The sequence below is a fragment of the Papio anubis genome, chromosome 16 (assembly GCF_008728515.1).
Source record: "Papio anubis isolate 15944 chromosome 16, Panubis1.0, whole genome shotgun sequence".
NCBI classification, from domain to species: Eukaryota; Metazoa; Chordata; class Mammalia; order Primates; family Cercopithecidae; genus Papio; species Papio anubis.
In genome coordinates this window covers 29,923,790-29,942,696 of record NC_044991.1, presented here as the reverse complement: position 1 = coordinate 29,942,696, position 18,907 = coordinate 29,923,790, and the positions used below count along the sequence as shown (strand labels likewise).

The window sequence follows — 18,907 nt, the reverse complement described above, 5'->3', positions numbered from 1 at the left end:
GAACTGAATCTGAACAGGATCTAGCGCTCTGCCTCTAACAACCTTGGGGACCCAGCCCGGCTCTGCTGTGCCAGCTCTGGGCTCAGGGAGACTGCCCCCTGCCACCGTAGTTCTCTCTGGAGCCACATCACCCAGATGGGGCCCTGTGCGCTCAAGCTGCCGGTGGGACCCATCAGCCCCGCCAAGGTAGTGGCCTCTGGGAAGCTAGTGGCCTCCGGGAAGAGCAGGGTCTGTCCTTGAGCCATGGGCTTACTCACCCCTCACCCACTGAACACAACCACCCTGGACAGTTGACCTGACACAAGTTGAAGGGGCGAAGGGACACAGTGGGAGCAGAGACCCTTTCCTCTCAGGTGACCACTGGATAACCCGCTCCTGTCTGTGCAGGAGGAGCCAGAAGAGGTGAGGGAGGGGCTTGAGCTGGAGAGGGGCAGGAGCGCAGAGCGGCTGTCCCCGCTGCAGTGGAAGCCTGGTTTTCCACAATGACCCCTGCTTGCCCTGGGTCCCCAGACAGCTCCTCTGGGTCTACCTACCGTACTGCCACTGCCGGTCGATCCACAGCGGGCTTTGGGCAGGATAGTCAGCGGGCACACTGAGCTCCAGCGGTGGCACACTCGGGAGGTCCTTGTCATCTGCAACACAGAAGGCTGTATCTGTGACCTGAACAAGCCCCAGCCTGCCCTGCCTCACAGCCCTGCTCTGGAACAGGACTCTTCACACCCTGGGAGGTTCTGGTGAGGCTTGTGGCAAAGCCTGGAAGAGGTCTCTCTGACTCTCAGATTTCCAAACATGAAGCCTGGAGTGCCCTGCATCGATGGGTGCCCAGAGGTCCTGCCTACCACCTCCCTAGGGCCCCAGAGCCACATCTGTGTTGGGGAGGTGAGAGTGTGCGGGCTTTGGCAGTGAGGACTGAGGCATCATCAGGCTGTCTGGGGCCTGGTGTGTATGAGGATAGAGCAGACAGCCTGGCGGGGCGTGAATACAGGGGGGGTTCTGGGCGCTGTGCCCTCTGGCTCAGACGGCAGAGTCCTGGGGCTGCAGTCAGGGCCTGCTTTCCCATGCCAGCCCCAGCCCTCTGGACACTCACCCAGCTTGCAGATCAGGTGGACAGTGCCATTGTTGCTGCAGTGAGAAGGGTCCAGGTTTACTAGGAACTTGGGGTCCAGCCTGGCCACCTCGCCCTGGAGCACACTGGGGATGCTCTGCCGCTCATCATCCTCAAGCCTGCGCTTCCGGGTGCACACCACCGGGGCCCTGGGGAGGCGGCATGGTGACCACACCGGGCACACGCGGCCCAGGGCTGGCCGCCCTCCGCGAAGCCCAGCCCAGCTGGACGTACGTGATGGGTGGGCCGTGAATGGCGGTCATGGCTGGAACGAATGTGCGGTACAGGGAATGGTTGAAGACAGGTGAGCGGATGTTGGCCAGGACGGCGTCCAGGAGCGGCTGGCATAGGTACTGCTGTTTGGTCGGTGGCACCGGGGGCGGTGGGGGAGTGGGCTGGAGGCAGGATGGGCACGGTCAGCAGCCCAGGACCCGAGGGTTCCCCATTTAGGGGGCTTTCACACCCCAGGCCCGTTGTCACTCACAGCCAGATTCCTGAGGCCTCTCTCACAGCCTCCACCCTTGTGCAGACAATGTTGGCTGATTCTGGGAATAATCCCCCACCCCTGCAGCCTGTCTTCCCTACAGTCCCTGCCTCCTCTGAACTGGGTGGAGGAGGCACCCATGGGGGCCATAGACAGAGGGTGACTTCTCCCATGCTCCCATCCAGCACAGCAGACCTGGCCTGGAAGCCTCGTGGGCAGGGTCCAAGGTCAGGCCCAGCCCCCACCCAGATGCCCTGACCTTGAAGGACCATCCCAGCGGTGCTCCCAGGAGCTCTTGGGGGAGCCCTGGTTCCCCTAGGGGTGTCTGGCATCCCACTCACCACCGCCATGTCATTCTTGAGTTTCTCCAGGGCGATCTCACACTTTTGCAACGTCTTCAGGGGACACCTGCAGAGAGAGAGGACTTGGGCTGACCTCTGTGCTGGAAGAGTGGGAGACATGGCAGCTCTCAGGCTGGGATCCCAACCACTGCCACTGGGCCTTGGCCATCAGAAACCTCCTCTGCAGGAGCTCCTACCAGATGACCGGCTGTTCCCAGACCCAGAGTTGAAGGCAGGCAGCCCTCAAACCCAGGAGTTGCTTGTCCCTGGTTGGCAGAGTGAGGCGATGGGGCAAGAGAAGGGACAGTGGCCAGGCCCCTCATTAGGCTGGGAATGCCTCATTCTCATGTAGGCCAGTCCCTGCCCTGCTCATCCCTATAACCCTAACAAAGGATCAACCCATGAAGGCCTGGAGGACCACCCAATAGTGACTGGCATTCTATCCAGACAAGCAGAACAGAGAGACCCTTCTAGACAGGGGTGGGGGGAATAGCCTGAGTTGAGGTGAGAGGGAGGTATATGCCAGTGCCCATGCAGTTTGGAGGCACTGCCCGAGCACTGATCCTCACAGCACCGTGGCCAGTGGCCCTGCCTTCCACCTGCTTCTCACCAGAGCCATCTTGTTTCATTTTCAAGACAGCACACATGAGCTACAAATGGGTAACTGAGATGCAGTCGCCTGCCCATGGTCACTGGCAAGTCAGGGGCCGAACTCCAGGTCAGGCTCAGGCCCATCAGGCCAGCTGATGGTGAGGCCACTGCAAGCTGGGCCCCTGGCTGCTGGCTGGTGAGGTCTGGCTGTGATGGCCCAGCATGAGGGCCACAGCAGCAGCCAGGAGTAGGGCAAAGGCTGGGCACCGGCCAAGATGAAGCCTGGGCTTGAAGCCTCAGCACACACCAGAGTGGAGCCTTGGAGGCCTCTGGCCAGGGCTCAAAGAGCTGCCCGGTGCCTTTGCTAAATCTACATCATCACCAAGTGCTCATCCATGGCTGGGCTATCCATGCCCCTGTGGACCCTCCGTGGGCTGTGTGCAAAGCTCACCGCTTCGAGGGGTCTGTCAGAATATCCAGAAGGCTCTTCATCTTACTCAGGTCCTTTTTTCTGTCTGGGACAGAAGAGAGGACACTAAGACACAAGCTCGGCAGTGTCCCCAGGGTGCAGGCCCTGCCCCGGCCGCAGCCCACCTTCGTTCTTGTCGATCTTGTTGATCATGCGACGCAGGGGCTCGATGTACTTGGACAGCTGCTTCAGCTTGTCCAGGTACTGCTGCTCCTCGGCCTGGCTGGAGCCGGCTGGGCTCATGACAGAGCTGGGGTTCACTGCAGGACACAGGTGGGTGAGGCCACTCGACCCTCAGGCGGGGAGCGTGAGCTCTGAGGGCCCCAGAGCTCGCACACCCAGTATGAGCTGAGGCCTCATAACGGTGAGCGGTGTGACCTCAGCACCTCAACCCACCAGGCCGAGTACAGGTCACACGATGGGGCCATGGACCCCAGGCCCAACTTACCAGGTGTGTTTAAAGGTCCAGGTGAGGGGACACTGAAGTTCTGTGGGGTCCGTGCCGTCACTGGGCTCTGGGAGGGCTGTGGTGAAGGGCTGGGCAGGAAGCTACTGGGGGACGGGGCAGGGCCGGAGCTGCAGACAAGTGAGAGAAACATGTGAGCTGGGGTCCAGGCAGGGCCAGCCTTGAGGTCCAGGCAGGGAGGGACACCCCAGGCCAGGCCTACCTGACGTTGGAGTTGGGCTGTGAGCCGGGCTGGCCAGGCTGCGGGGACGGCTGCGGGGGAGGGGGCATCGACTGTGGGGTCTGCACCTGCTGGCCCGGTGATGGCGAGGACAGCATGGGGAGGCTGCTCTGGCTGACCTGGAAGTGGAGGGGCTCAGCTGGCGCACTGCCACACACCCGCCCACCTCCACACCACCTGCCCACCTCACACACAGGCCCGTTCTCCCGCACAGCCTCACCACACACCTGTGTCTTCATCCAAATGCCAAGAGGACATACACACAGGCACATCCCCCAGCATGGCACACAGCATGAGATGACCAAGGAACTGGCAGGGGGGCCACGCAGGGCAGCCCTTGTGCCTTGGCCAGGGGCCCACAGAGACACAGGCTTTGAGGGCTGTGTCATAGATGTGTGAGGAAAAGGGCAGTCTGGGAGGTAATGCCCTCGGCTGGCACTAGCCTGGCCTTCCCTGCCACGCCTGCCTATCCTGTGACGTGCTCCTTTGTGGGTTGGTGAGGACCTTGCTCTGCTGACCAGTGGGACTGTCTTCCCACATGCTTCCACAAGCCCCCGCAGCCCACAGGCTGACTGCACCAAGGACAATCCCGCTGGCCGCGGCCATCTGTTTGGTTAACACATGCAGCTGCAGGGCTGATCCCAGGCTGTGTCCCACCTGGACCTGCTTAATTGGAGTGAGGTGGCCCAGGGAGCCACACACACACCCATGGTGGCACTGGTATCAGCCCACACCAGTGCCCCTGGAAGAGGCGAGCTACTCAGTGTCAAAGACACCTGGGCCCAGAGCCTGGTTCTGCCATGCAGGTGTGCACCTAAGTCCTCTGAGGCCCTGTGTGTCTGCAGAGCAAGGCTGCTGCTCTGCTCCCCAGGCCTTATTGGGCACAATACAAATAAGATCGATCAGCCCATTGTCTGCACAAGGGACACCACTGTCTTCATCCGTAAACTCTAGGGATGAAACCACACCACCCAGGCATCAGGGACAAGCATGTGTGAAACACCCACACCTTCCTGGGGTGGAGCACAGATGGCAGTTTTGATGGGGAGGACAGCTGCCTGCCAGACCCGGGTGAATGGCCTCCCCTAGAGGGACTCTCAGCAAAGAGGTCTGCCTTGTCACACTGGGGGAACCCTGAAGGCCCTGCTAGCTTCAGAGGCCCCCATGGGCCCACGGTGGCATTTCCCACACCCTAGTCAACCCCCTGCATGCCGAGCATCCCCTCACAGCCTGCCTAGGAGCCAGGCCCCTGGACCGTCCATTTCTGTAGACCAACTCAGTGCTTCTCCTGGGGCACTCTGGCCATGAGCACCTGTCTGGGGCCACAGCTCACACAACCCCCCAAGCACCTCCACCACAGTGCTCTGAGTACTGGGACAGGACTGCTGCTTTCTAAGCTCCTTAAATTGGGAACCAGGCCCAGAGCCCACAAACAGAATGCTGCCCTCCTCACCACCCCACCAGGCAGCAGAGGGCAGGGTGGCACTGCCCTTTCAGCACCACCTGGATCAAGCTCCTGGAGCGGAATGCTCTTTCTGTCCTGCCTGTTCCATGGGGTGTGCCTGACAGTGCTGCAAGGGATGTTGGGTGCAGGCCGCTCCTGAACCATGTGTGCTGGGAGACCAGGGGGTAGGGGGCTAAGGCACAGGGTGTGACCACAGCAGGGCACTTCCAGCATGGCTGGGTCAGAGGTCCCTATCCAAAGCCACTGGCCCAGTGGACATCAACCGATGGAATGGACTGTTACCACTGCTTTGTGATCAAGACACTGCTGCCTGGGAGAGGAGGGGCAGAGTAAAGGAGCCCCAGCCTCAGCCTGCCGGGCCTCATCGCTCTACTTAGTGGAGCAAAATGGCTCGTGGTGATTCTCGCAAAGGTTAGCAAGGTCAGAATTGTGACTGATGTGACTTCATTTGCTAAAATTCTGAGTTGAACAAGTACAAAGGTTTCTCCCACCAAAGTCCTGTGCATTCACGGTGCTGGGGTGCACAGAGCCCTGGCTGAAGGGGAGTGAGGGCATGTCTCAGACACCGGAACACATGTTCTAGACTCATCCAGGTGTCAACAAAATCCCAAGGCCAGAAAATTCCATACAGAGAACCACAGACGGCACCGAGGAGTGGGAAGTAAAGACTTCGGGCTCCACGCTCAGCCCAACCCTGTGGAGCACGGCCCGCCCTGTGGTGGGGTCCCTTCTAAAGCCCCCAGCAGCCCCGTCACCACTCTGCCTTTCCTGACCCGTGCCTGACTTGCTGCTGCTCTCTACCTGCACCCCAGAAAGCTGTCTCACAAGCTCACCTCTTTCTGCTTGAAGGTCAGGCCCCTCCCCCTCGCCTCTCTCTGACCGCCTCTTCCAGAGAGGTGCTGTGCCTGAGCAGCTGGCCCTTCTAGGAGATGGTCAGCTCTTGTCTGCGGCCTAAAGCTCAGCATTTCTCTGAGGAGCAAGGCAGCTGCAGGCTGGGCAGAGGCCGCCGAGCAGGGAAGGCCACCACACGGCCCTCATTGCCACTCGAGAGTTCTTATCTGCTCTCGAACCTCAGGAAGCCCAGCACCCACTTTGGCCCCGAAGCAGCAATCTCACCAGCCACGCCCGTGGGACCCCCAAGCACCCACCCAGAACTTAGGTCTATCTCAGTTCTTCAGCTGCTCCAGGCCAGGGCAGCTGGCAGCCAGCAGAACCCAGAGGATGGGAGGCAGGGAGATTTCCAGTGGGAAGAAAAACAAACGAAGGGCACCCTTTCATTTCCAAGAGCACGAGAACAGGAAGCCAGGCCCTGTGCCCAGGTGTCAGTGGTAGACAGTCCAAGTCCAGCACCTGGGATGAGAAGCAGCACCCCAAAGACTCATCTGAAGACAGAACTGGCTCTAGAGAGGCAGCCAGAGAGGTGAGAAAGAAACCTCCCAGCCCTTGGGCTCATGTCGGGTCTGGGACTGGAGCAGGAAACAGGGAGGCAACAGTGCCTCTCCAGTCAAAGGATGAGCCCCTAGCGGGCACAGGGCCAAGGACCAAGAGGAACTGCTGCTCTGCGCACTCTGTGGTCATATTCGGCCAGGGGCGCGGGCGCCGGTGTGTCACAGCTACTAGCAAAGGGCCCAGGACAAGAATGTCACACCTGCTAGGGAAAGAGCTTCTAAGTGCACACCACCTGTCACCTGTGTCACAGGTTGGGAACAGGGAGCTCAGAGGGAAGTGACTTGCTCAAGGTCACCCTAGTGATGAAGGGAGCTCAGGCACGTTAAACATCAACACCCCAGCAACAATGGCATGAACTGCATTTCTGGGAAAGGGACCCACACAGCAGCCTGGAGCTGAAGGCAGGTGAACACAGTGGGCCAGAGAGGAGGTGGGAGGGCAGAAAGGCTGGTCCAAGGAGCTCCATCCCACAGAGGAACCCTAAGGCAAGGCTGGCAGCACTGCGCGCTCCCCTCGGTCCCCCCCATATACTGGGAACCGTTCCTTGCTCCAGGCTCCAGCACTCAGTGTGCCCCCTAGAGGCCCTCCCCAGGGCGCAGTGGAACACGGCTTTCACCCTGGCAGCTGGCAGCCAGCAGAGCCCAGAGGATGGGAGGCAGGGAGATTTCTAGTGGGAAGAACAACAAACAAAGGGAACCCATTCATTTCCAAGAGCATGAGAGCAGGAAACCAGGCCCTGTGCCCAGGTGTTTGTGGCAGGCAGTCCAAGTCCAGCACCTGGGATGAGAAGCAGCTCCCCAAAGACTCATCCAAAGACAGGCTCTAGGCTCTAGGGAGGCAGCCAGAGAGGCGAGAAAGAAAACTCCCAGTCCTTGGGCTCGTGTCAGGTCTGGGATTGGAGCAGGGAACAGGGAGGCAACAGTGTCTCTCTAGTCAAATGACAAGCCCCTAGTGAGGAAGGCACTGCCTGCTTACACCTGCCAAGGGAGGATTGTGGCATGGGTTATGCCACCCCCTGGGCCCCTGTGCTGGGCACCATATCCAGCATGCACCCAGCACAGAATCCTGCTTGGACCTGGTAGCCTGAGTCCGTGAGGCATGCCCACCGTTACAGGAAGATGCAGCCATGGGCCGTCAAGACAGAGGGAGGAAGCCCGGGCCCTGCGAGCCCTCTGGAGAAGAGCCCGTGGGGCACGTACGTTCCCACTCTTTTAGCTCCACCTGTTTTCTTGGACCCAATTTGTTGCCACAAGGAAAGAACAAGAGCAGACAGGCAGTGTGGTCTCCAGACTTCGTCTTGCTGACTGCTGAGGGCAGGTAGCTGGAAGGACAGTGGCCACTGGATGGCCAACTGGACACACCAGAGTCAGCAGGTTCTGGCTCCTGAGAGCTCAGATGGGACACAGTGGGGCAATTCCGGTGAGGTCAACAGATACGTTGCTGGGATAAACTCTCTTTTCTCGGAAGGGACTGGATTGAAAGATAATGACACAAAAGCAGCAGCACACCTCTGGAGCCAGCTGGTGTGGGCAGGTGAATGCCCTTGGTACACAGGGCCCAGCATGCTTCACGTCCCCAAGGCTGTCCCACAGCCAGGTATGGGAGGCTGTACCAGGGAGCCTTGTACTGCAGCCAAACGTAGAGGGCTGAGCTGGGGGAGGGCCCTCTGCGGGGAAGGCCAGGACCAGCAAGGGCTGCAGAGCAGCTGCCTGGGCAGCAGGGAGGCCTCCACTCCAGGGTGTCCCTCCATTGGCTTTTCTCCCTCCCTAAACTCCTGCCAGTTTCCTTTCTTGCAGCTGACAAGCATGAACAAATCTGCTTTAAAAACACAGAACAAGGCTGGGTGCAGTGGTTCAGGCCTATAATCCCAAAACTTTGGGTTGCCGAGGCGGGCGGATCACCTGAAGTTAGGAGTTCAAGACCAGCCTGGCCAACATGGTGAAACCCCATCTCTACTAGAAATACAAAAATTAGCCAGGCATGCTGGCAGGCACCTGTAATTCCAGCTACTTGGGAGGCTGAGGCAGGAGAATCACTTGAACCCAGGAGGTGGCGGCTGCAGTGAGCCAAGATCACGCCATTGCACTCCTACCTGGGGGACAAGCATGAGACTCTGTCTCAAAAAAAGAAAAACAAACAAATAAACAACAACAACAACAAAACAGAAACAAAACCAGAACTTTGCCCCAGTTCTGTGCCTTCCTTCCTCTTTCCATAAATCCTGTGGCTTTTGTCTACTGCCAGGACAAGGAATACTTTCTAAATGCCGCCACATTTGTCCTCAGTGAACAATCCCAAAGGTTCAGAGGTGTGCCCCTCACTGCCAGTGCGAATGGGCAGAACCTGGTGACTAAATCTGTGTGGAGTTAGCCAGCATCTTCCCATGCCGGTGCTCTCACTCAACCCACACAGTGCAAAGAGGACAAACCAGAATTCTCCATGGCATTTACTCCAAGGCACTAACTTTTTGGCTTCATCATATATTTCTCTATGCTTCCTCTGCTCCACCTTACCTCCTTGCCTATGGGGATTGGAAGCTTCTAAAGAGAGTGAGACTTATTAGCTGGCATAACTCAGGGCAGCCTTAATCTAAGGGCCAGGGAAGGTTGGGGAGGGAAAGACTGAGTGGGTTTGGGAACTGGTGGGAAGGAGGGAGGGAGGGGCTGCCTATGAGAAGTCTAGGTGGCAACACCAGCAGCTGGGTGTGGGGAGTGGCCAGCCCACAACACAGTATGGGCAAGCCAAAGCCCAGGACAGAGCCTGGTCTTGCGGGATAATGGGGGGGCCCACCCGAGAGTGCCCAGTAAACAAGAAGGAGGAGCCAGGTCATCAGCCCAGCAGGAAGGGGAGTGAGGAGTTGCCAGAAGAATCCTGCTGAGAGGCCAAGGCGCAAGGGTTTCATTTGAGCCCTCGATACTGACTTGGTGGCTCCCTGGGGGCACTCTCAGTCTGTAAAAGGGGCTAAATGTTCGAACTATGACCTGCTGCAACGAGAAACAGTGAGGCTCTGTACACAAAGAGCTTAGCTCAAGGCCTGGCACTGGCACGTATCACACACTGAAAACATTGGGGACTTTTTGTGTTTATAAAAATCAGTCCTACACGCTGCTACTAAAGTCATTCCTCCACATAACAACCCAACCTGATTCTGTGAACCCAGTGGATACTAAGCCAGAGGCTACAGGAAAGGAGAAGAAGCAGTTTTAGCAGACAAGAATGCAGAACCCAAAGGGGTCTGTCTGGTCAAGGAGACACCAGCAGCATGTGAGTGGATCCGGAGCTCACAGCCTCCAGGCCATGGGGAACTGCACCCTGGCTTCTGCCCACACTGGCCTCCTTTCCACCACAGCCAAACAACCTACTTCCTCACCCCCAACTTCCGCTCCTCTGGAGAGCTCTTTCACCAAAGCCTTTCCACCAGCCAATTCCAGGCACTTCCTCCCGCTGTAATTCAACAACTACCAAAAAGGAGGTCCCTGCCAGAGAACCTAAGTTCCAGTCAGTAACTATGTAAATGGCACATCTCGGGTAACCCAGGGGGTTAGTATGCAGGGAAGGCAAAAGCTTAACATGCACCCAATGGGGGCCCAGGCCACTCTCTTGGCAGTGTGTGGTGTGTGGCACCGGACTTGGGCCCACATGGACCAAGGGCCATCCTGGCTCAGCCTCCACTTCTTCCTCTGTAGAACAGAGCTGCAGAGACAGCGCTGCACAAGCCAGGGTGGTGGCAGTGCCTGCACCTGGGCATTCAGGGATGGGCAGGGACCACTGTCTGCTAGGCTTATAGAGGCATTTCCCCTAAAACAGAAACTGAATTGTAAAGTTCTTTTGGCAAATTTGAGGTTTCCACAACAAACCCACTAAAATGGAAAGCCTGTATGATTAGAGAACTTCAGCATCATTTTATTCTCAGAACCTTAGCACAGTGCCTGGCACACAGAATGCATGTGGTAACTACTTGTTAAACAAATGACTGTACCATGGAGCAATTCCAAATTTCATACAATAAAGAGAAGCCGGGAATTCATATCCCTGAAAAGCAAAATGTACACAGAAGTCTACCTCTACCTAGAAAGGGGATGTGTATTACAAATTACACACTCTACACAGCAAACTCTACAACAGCATGGCCCAATGCCATCTTGGCCACAAAGGCCACGTTCTGGAGTCTGTGCTATCCACTGCAGCAGCCACTAGCTTCCCTGTGGGCAAATGAGGGCTTGAAATTTATTTGGTACAACTGAGGAACTGCATTTTTTCATTTTATTTAATTTTAGTTGACTTTTGGGTTTTTTTTTTTTTTTTTCCATTTTTAAAATATATGGCCGGGCGCGGTGGCTCATGCCTGTAATTCCAGCACTTTGGGAGGCTGAGGCGGGTGGATCATGAGGTCAGGAGATCAACACCATCCTGGCTAACACGGTGAAACCCCGTCTCTACTAAAAATAGAAAAATTTAGCCGAGTATGGTGGCGGGCGCCTGTGGTCCCAGCTACTCAGGAGGCTGAGGCAGAAGAATGGTGCAAACCCAGGAGGCAGATCTTGCAGTGAGCCGAGATTGTGCCATTGCACTCCAGACTGGGCCAGAGAGCGAGACTCTGTCTCAAAAAATAAAAAAAATACACACACATATATATATATTTTTTCCCATGAAAAATAAAACATATATGTATATATAATTAGAGAGTATGTCGCTATGTGAACCAGGCTGGTCTCAAACTCCCAGCCTCAAGTGATCCTCCCATCTCGGCCTCCTAAGGTGTTGGGATTACAGGCATGAGCCCCTGTGCCCGGCCTAATTTTAGTTAATTTAAATGTAAACAGCCACACATGCTTAGATAGCACAGCTCTAGAAAGCAAAACTTTTGCTTAGCTTCTGTTTTATTTTTATCATGAAAATGCGTACAGTATAACTATTTTAAGCTGAAAAGACCCAGATATTTATTCATATCCTCTCAAGAAGCACAAGCTGGGCTTAGCTTCATTTAAAAAAAAAAAAAAAGGTGACTGTGGGTTTGGCACTCTGAAAGCCACCATAAAGGAAGTCACCGGCAATGATAATGACAGGTGTGCTTTACAAAGGCGCTCAGAGGACGCCCCGAGCTCCCAGCCGTGCCCTGGGCGCTGCCCCGTTAAATACCTGTGCCATGGGCTGTCTGCCCAAAGGGATGGAGCTTGACGGGACGGCGGACACAGCGGTGGTAGGCGGGAACCGGGCTCTTATGTGCATCCCACCTTGGGCCAAGGCTTCCGTGATCATCTTTGAGGACAGAGGGACAACAGACAAGGTGATCGCAACAAAGAAACTCAGTGCCTGGGCAGATGGAGAGGACATGTGTAGCCTCTGCAAGAAGGAGCACCAGGGTGAGGAACCCTTGGACAGCTCGGGGCAGCCTGGGAGGGGAGGCCGCCCACACATTCAAGCCCACAGCACCTCCAGGTCTATCTGGGCATTGGGAATCTAGAAGATTTGCCAAGAATGCTGCTTCCAGACCTTTCTATTCTATTGGCTGCTCTCCTGCACTGGTGTCCTCAACACACTTCTGAACACACCTCACTAACAGATTAGAATTCTATAGCCCACAGAACCATCAGAGCCAGACCTTGAGGGCCGGCGCTGGTGTTTCTGGAGACCAGGCTCCCGGGGACAGACGTCAAGAGTACATTCCACCAAAGCTTGTGATGAGAATACTCGACTCCCACTGAACCATGAGCTCAGGTAAGCCTGCTCACAGCATCCTTTCTTCTCAGTGGCACACTTCTTACAGCCCAAACCCAAATCATCCACCTCTCCTCCTCCAGGCCTGAGGCTGCTGGTTCTGGTATCTATTGAGGAACTGGTTTTCTTTCAGAACAAAAATGGGCAAAGGTGAGCAAGAGAAGCCTAGGGGGACTGCTTGGCAGGCCTCCGCCCTGATGAGGAAGTTCACCTCCACAGGGATGTGAGTCAGGAACTCCAGTATGAGCCAGGACCATTTCCCTCATCAATGGACACTTCTTGAACTACAAAGGCAGCAGGGCAGCTGAGCACTGTTGTGGGCCCAGGCCCGACCACTCTTGCTCTGGGTTTTGAGTTGGGGATAGGGCCCGAGTCTCGTTTCTAGAGAGCAAGGCCTACAGGCACTTAGGATGGTAACAAACTAGAATAAAACACGCCAGGCTCAGAAAGAAAGCAGGACTGATCCACGGAAAAACAACACATCTCATGGTGGGAGGCTGTGCTCTGGGTCCCAAGTTCCGGAAGGTGCTGCCAGCCTTCAGTACAGGCAGCGACGGATGCCAGTAACAGAGCTCCAGCAGGAGAGTGGCTGCAGGGAGACCTGTGGCCTCACACACAGGGCCCACACTCGCAACCATGGGCACACACAGGAGGCACGAGAAGACGGGGTGACACAGCCTAGCAGATGCCAACCAGAACCTCACTCGTTCCTCCTGCAGCCAGAACAACAAATGAACTAACTGGGGGTGAGAAACAAAGAAGCGATCCCAATGGGGTAAGAGTCTATTTACCACTACCTGCGGCACTTCGGAGGAGCCCGTCTGAGAGTGCAGCAGTGCTCAACAGCACTCGTTCCACAAGGGAGAAAAGCCTGGAAGTAAGTCAGATGGTATGAGAGAAGCAAACTTTTTTCCAGGAAGAGAAAAACAAACAAAAAAACACAAGGAAGGCAAAGCTTAAGTCTAATGTACTGCTGACTGGTATTCTTATAACTGAGAACTCCTGATAAGGAAAGCCCAATTTGTTTCAACTACAAACGCCAACCCAAAAGCACCAGTTATGTCTACTGGATCCGATGAGCCAGGCAGCTCTCAACAACACTTCACTACTTCCCAACACACATCTACCCAGAGAGGAGTCCAAAAAACCTCTCCCCGCTCCCAGGTCTGACTCTCCCCACTGCAGTCACTGTGCAGAAGGATCCACAGAAAAGAGAGAGGGTCCTCCAGGGTGGCCAAGGCTTCAGTAGAGCAGCTGTGAATCAGCAATGCCACATACATGTCTATAATGGAGGTCTGTCTTTGATAATCCTTTGTGACTTGTAAATTAGAGTTTGGTTTTCACATACTAAAAGAACAGAAGGTTAAACGACAAAGTATTATAAGGACTGTTTGAAAATGAGATGCATGGCGAGGTACAGTGGCTTACGCCTGTAATTGCAGCACTTTGGGAGGCCAAAGTGGGCACATCTCTTGAGGCCAGGAGTTCAAGACCAGCCTGGCCAACATAACGAAACCCCGTCTCTACTAAAAATACAAACATTAGCCAGGTGTGATGGCGCATACCTGTAATCCCAGCCACTTGGGAAGCTGAGGCAAGAGAATTGCTTGAACCCAGGAGGTGGGGTTGCAGTGAGCCAAGATCGAGCCAATGCACTCCAGCCTGGGCAACAGAGCAAGACTGTCTCAAAAAAAACAAAAAAACAAAAACAAACAAACAAACAAAAAACAAAAAACAAAAACCCGGCACAGTGACTTATGCCTGTAATCCCAGCACTTTGGGAGGCCAAGGTGGGTGGATCACCTGAGGTCGGGAATTCAAGACCAGCGAGAAAACCCTGTCTCTACTAAAAATACAAAATTAGCCAGGCACAAGCCTGTAATCCCAGCTACTTGGGAGGCTGAGGCAGGAGAATCTCTTGAACCCAGTAGGCGGAGATTGCAGTGAGCTGAGATTGCGCTATTGCACTCCAGCCTGGGTGACAGAGTAAGAGCCTCTGTCTTAAAAAAAGAAGAAAAAAAAAAGAAAACAAGATGCATTCTGTCCTGTTTCTTGCTTTTTTAAAGAGACAAGAGTCTTGCTCTGTCTCCCAGGCTACAGTGCAATGCTGTCATCACAGCTCACTGCAGCCTCAAACCCCTGGGCTTGCATCATCCTCCCATCTCAGCCTCCCGAGTAGCTGGGACTGCAGACATGCACCACTGTGCCCAGCTAATTTTTTATTTTTATTTTTTTGTAGAGACAGGGTCTTGCTGTGTTGCCCAGGATAGTTTTGAACTCCTGGTCTCAAGTGATCCTCTCACCTCTTTTCCCAAAGTGTTGGGATTACAGGCATGAGCCACTGTGCCTGGCATGTCCTGGTTTTACAGGGGAGAAAGAGAAGTCTGCTGTGTCCTGCTAAATCCCCCTGTGGGTGACATCGCCCTTCTCAGCTAATAAATAACACTGGAAAGAGAACCAGGTGTGCACAGCACAAGGCTGAGCAATTTTTCTAGAATACTCAGTCCCAGGCTACCCTTTACCACACCCATCACCACAGTACTGCAAAGGGCCTAACAGGGCGCCTCTCTTCGGCTCTAAGATGGACTTGAGAGACAGGGCATGGAGGGCTGCCTGCATTGGGGCCCCCAGTCCCAGAATTTCATTCATGAACTCAGAGGCCTGTTTCCACAGCATGCAGCAGCTTACACATACAAAGCTGCAACACGTGGTCACCACGTCCTGATGTCCACTGTGTGAACAACACAAGGGGAGCTCCAATCTGCATCTCTGACCTCCTGGTTAGATGGCGGCTGATCAGATCTGAAGGCCCTCAAAGTGAACCAGTCACTCACCTCTATTAGTTTCGGGAACAATCTAGGAACAATCTAGGACATCAAGATATGTGTCATTGGTAACAGCAAAAAATTGGAAATTATTACAAGGTCCAAGAACAAGACGGTAACTGAGGATGGCAGGAGACATTCACAGAGTATGATGAGAGTCCCTTGGCGTCGACCAGGGCTTTCTAATTAAAGGAGAACATTTCATCCCATGTTGATGTGGAAGATGCTGCACAAAAACCGCAGGATAGCATGGCCTTGATTATGGCCAGAACCAGAAAGGACACCAGACCTTCTCTCTCATGGAATGGTTCTCTTACTTCTATTCCTCTCCACTTTCTGGGTTCTACAGTTACCACACATACTTTTAAAGTTTTCAGATCAGAGTACCGTAGCCTCACCTGGTCACTGTGCCAATTCAAGATTCAAAAGAAGATCATCAATCCAGAGGGCCCCTCAGAGCACTTGCTGCGCCCAAACCCCCCCATCCCCCAGCAGGGGGAGCTGCTATTGGTGGAACAATACAGTGAGGGTGTCCAATCAGCCCCCAAGAAACTGCACTGCTTGCAACAAGGCAAGACCAAGCTCTGAGAGAAAACCAGCAGAATGCAGGTTACAGAATTTCAAGGTGCTACATTTGGACTGAGAAGCACCTCATAGATACGCCCTACCCACTGCTGGACTTTGAGAAACTACAAGGCTCCTCTGCCACTAGCACTTGGGAATCCCCCGCAAGGCAGCACATGGTGCCACAGGGCAGGTAGGCAATGATTCTTAAAACACTAAACTCACTCGGCAATGAACCACAGTGGTAACCACTCTCCATCCTTCCTGTGCCAGCTGGGCGGGGACCTCCACATGAAACAAGGGGTGGAGAAACTGACAGGAAGACCAGCGCTTCAAGGACAGGCTCAGCATGGGCCATGAGCACACACAACTGGCATCCTGCTTCTGGAAGGTGATGGGATGCCAGTGAGACTGCAGAGCGGACACTTCCTTGAGCTAGAAGCCTAACGAACGTACCAGCTGGGCCTGCACCAGCTGAGAACATGGGCTGTTCCATGGCTGTTCACTTTCCAAATACCAAGAAATGGAAAGAAAAGGAAAGTTCGGCTGGGCACAGTGGCTCATGCCTGTAATCCCAGCACCTTGGGAGGCTGAGGCAGGTGGATCACTTGAAGTCAGGAGCTTAGGACCAGCCTGGCCCATCTCTACTAAAAATACAAAAAATAAAATAAAATAAAATAAAATAAAATAAAATAAAATAAATTAGCTGGGCATAGTGGCACATGCCTGTAGTCCCAGCTACTTGGGAGCAAAGGCAGGACAATTGCTTGAATCTGGCAGATGGAGGCTGTAGTGAGCCAAGATTGCACCATTGCACTCCAGCCACTCTAGCCTAGGTGACAGAGCAAGACTTTGTCCAAAAAAAAAAAAAGGAAGGAGGGAAGGAGGGAGGGAGGGAGGCAGGAGTTCTAGGCTGGGAGTGATGGCTCATGCCTGTAATCCCAGCACTTTGGGAGGCTGAGGCGGGTGAATCACTTGAGGTCAGGAGTTCAAACCAGCCTGGCCAACGTGGTGAAACCCTATTGCTACTAAAAATACAAAAATTAGCCAGGTGTGGTGGTGTGTGTCTGTAGTCCCAGCTACTTGGGAGGCTGAGGCACAAGAATCGCCTGAACCCAGGAGGCAGAGGTTGCAGTGAGCCAAGATCGCGCAACTGCAACCCAGCCCAGATGACAGAGTGAGACTCTATCTCAAAAAAAAAAAAGAAAGAAAGAAAGAAAAGAGCAGTTCTTGCTTTCCTGCTGGGCTTGACCTGCAGTATAGAAGTTTCTGGCCGGGCACGGTGGCTCATGCCTGTAATCTCAGCACTTTGGGAGGCCAAGGTGGGCGGATCACGAGGTCAAGAGATCGAGACCATTTTGGCCAACATGGTGAAACTCTGTCTCTATTAAAAATACAAAAATTAGCCTGGCATGGTGGTGCGCAGCACTTGTAGTCCCAGCTACTTGGGAAGCTGACGCAGGAGAATCACTTGAACCCAGGAGGCAGAGGTTGCAGTGAGCCAAGATCGTGCCACTGTACTCCAGCCTGGCGATAGAGACTCCATCTCAAAAGTTTCCATGAAGTAAGGTCCTGAACAGAGGAGCGACGGTCCAAAGAGGCAAAGGCAGCAGCTTCCACTGGCTGGGCGGTCACTATGTGCCACCACTAAGCTGACTGTGAACACACCACATCCCTCCTCTGCATGAGCCCAGGACAAGGGAGCCCCCCCGGAGGCCTGAGGACATGCCGAGACACACAGGGAGGTGGCAGAGACCTCCAACTTTGTCACACGAAGTGGTCAGCCTCCCCCAGTTGTAAGTAAACGTGAGTTCTGTGGTATGTTTCATACAGGGCTCCACCTAAGTAAGAATGTGACATGGGGACCCTGGCCCCAAGTCATTTGGTGCCATGCCAAGGTAGGATGCTAACCTCAGCTGCAGCTAAACACCTCAGATTCCCTCCTCAGACAGCTTCCCAGGGACTTAAAAGAGGTAGCAGGCACCAGGAAGGACATTACTGAGCACCCCCCAGGTGTGAGATGAAGCCTGCCACCCTTAAGACGACAGCAAAGTGCAGGCGCACTGCCAGCTGTGGGCTGGGACCCAGCCACAGTCTTATCACATCAACTAGCACATTCTGACTCTTTCTAAAGGCAACACCCCCTCCGAGTCAGGACCAACAGTGTTTCCACCATCATGCGGAAAGCGGAAAAACTGAAGCCCCAGACCGTACGTCTCCCCACCTCAGTGGCAGTAAGGAGAGGAGGGGCTATAGGAGAAGGTACAGAAACCCTGGGACTCCAATCCCAGGACGCTAGGAGGCCAGGTGAGGCCATCTGCATTCCATTGACACGTGACACATAGAGACACACACATGTTCCACACATGTGACACACCAGCAAGCTCAGCAACACGGGAGCGGCACGCTTCTCACCACACAGCACCAGAGTCCCCGAGTGCAGGTGAGCACCAGGATGCCCTCTCCCTCACTCCTGCTGCATGTGGCTCCCATCTGCTTCCGAGTGTCTAGAAAGCTGCCCTCCACCCTGGTCAGCTCTGTACTCAGACTCTCAAATGGAACGTGAGAGGTGAGGACAAAACTGCAGCCTTCTACTCTCTGATACGTGTTCCCTGAGTCACTCAGAGTGGCAAGGAAGAGGGATGATGAAGGATGCCCAAGCAAAGCTGGAAACGACACGCACTATGAGACTGGTGGGTCCTAGACATGACCAAGCAGAGCTGCCCACCCCAAGGACTCCAGGGGTGTCTTGCAGAGTGCAAGGGGGAGAGAAGCAACTGCTTTACCAACTTAGCCCCCAGCCCCTAATCCAACCAGAATCCTCACTGTAGCACTCCATGTGCAGGTGACCATGCACCTGCTGGTGACTATGGAGCCCTCCACCCCCAGGCCCTCACCTGGACTCCGGGAGCCACCATCTGGGCAGCCTGAGCTGTCTGTACTGCCGTCTGCTGCTGCACCTGGGGCTGCACGGGGGGCTGCTGCACCACCATCGGAGCTCGGACCTTGAGGGAGAAAGAGAGAATGTGATTTGGAGCCACCTGGGTCAGAGAGCAGAACCCAGTCCTCCTGCGGGAGCTTAGGAAATGGAGCCTTTCTTGAGATGAGGAATGGGACTTTCATGACTTCATGTGCTGTGATGTCACCTCACTAGCCATCTAGGATCCCATTAGCTCAAATCCAATTCTGGCAAGTGGCAGCGTGGCCCTC

The 18,907-nt window shown here is 54.8% G+C and overlaps 1 protein-coding gene across 3 annotated transcripts in view; it reads right to left on the bottom strand.

The window, feature by feature from the left end:
* MED15 (mediator complex subunit 15) overlaps positions 1 to 18,907 on the bottom strand; it is an 85,542-nt gene that overhangs the window by 1,231 nt on the left and 65,404 nt on the right. For 2 of the 3 annotated variants that reach the window (XM_003905250.4, XM_021921387.2), the window contains 9 exons: positions 18,595 to 18,702; positions 3,659 to 3,795; positions 3,439 to 3,566; positions 3,116 to 3,250; positions 2,973 to 3,036; positions 1,931 to 1,997; positions 1,340 to 1,500; positions 1,088 to 1,254; positions 534 to 632 (listed from right to left, as the gene is read on the bottom strand). In XM_003905250.4, coding sequence (XP_003905299.1) covers positions 534 to 632; positions 1,088 to 1,254; positions 1,340 to 1,500; positions 1,931 to 1,997; positions 2,973 to 3,036; positions 3,116 to 3,250; positions 3,439 to 3,566; positions 3,659 to 3,795; positions 18,595 to 18,702 — 1,066 coding nt within the window. Of the gene's footprint in view, positions 1 to 533; positions 633 to 1,087; positions 1,255 to 1,339; positions 1,501 to 1,930; positions 1,998 to 2,972; positions 3,037 to 3,115; positions 3,251 to 3,438; positions 3,567 to 3,658; positions 3,796 to 11,729; positions 11,850 to 18,594; positions 18,703 to 18,907 lie in introns of all 3 variants that reach the window. The other variant, XM_003905251.4, reaches the window with a different exon arrangement.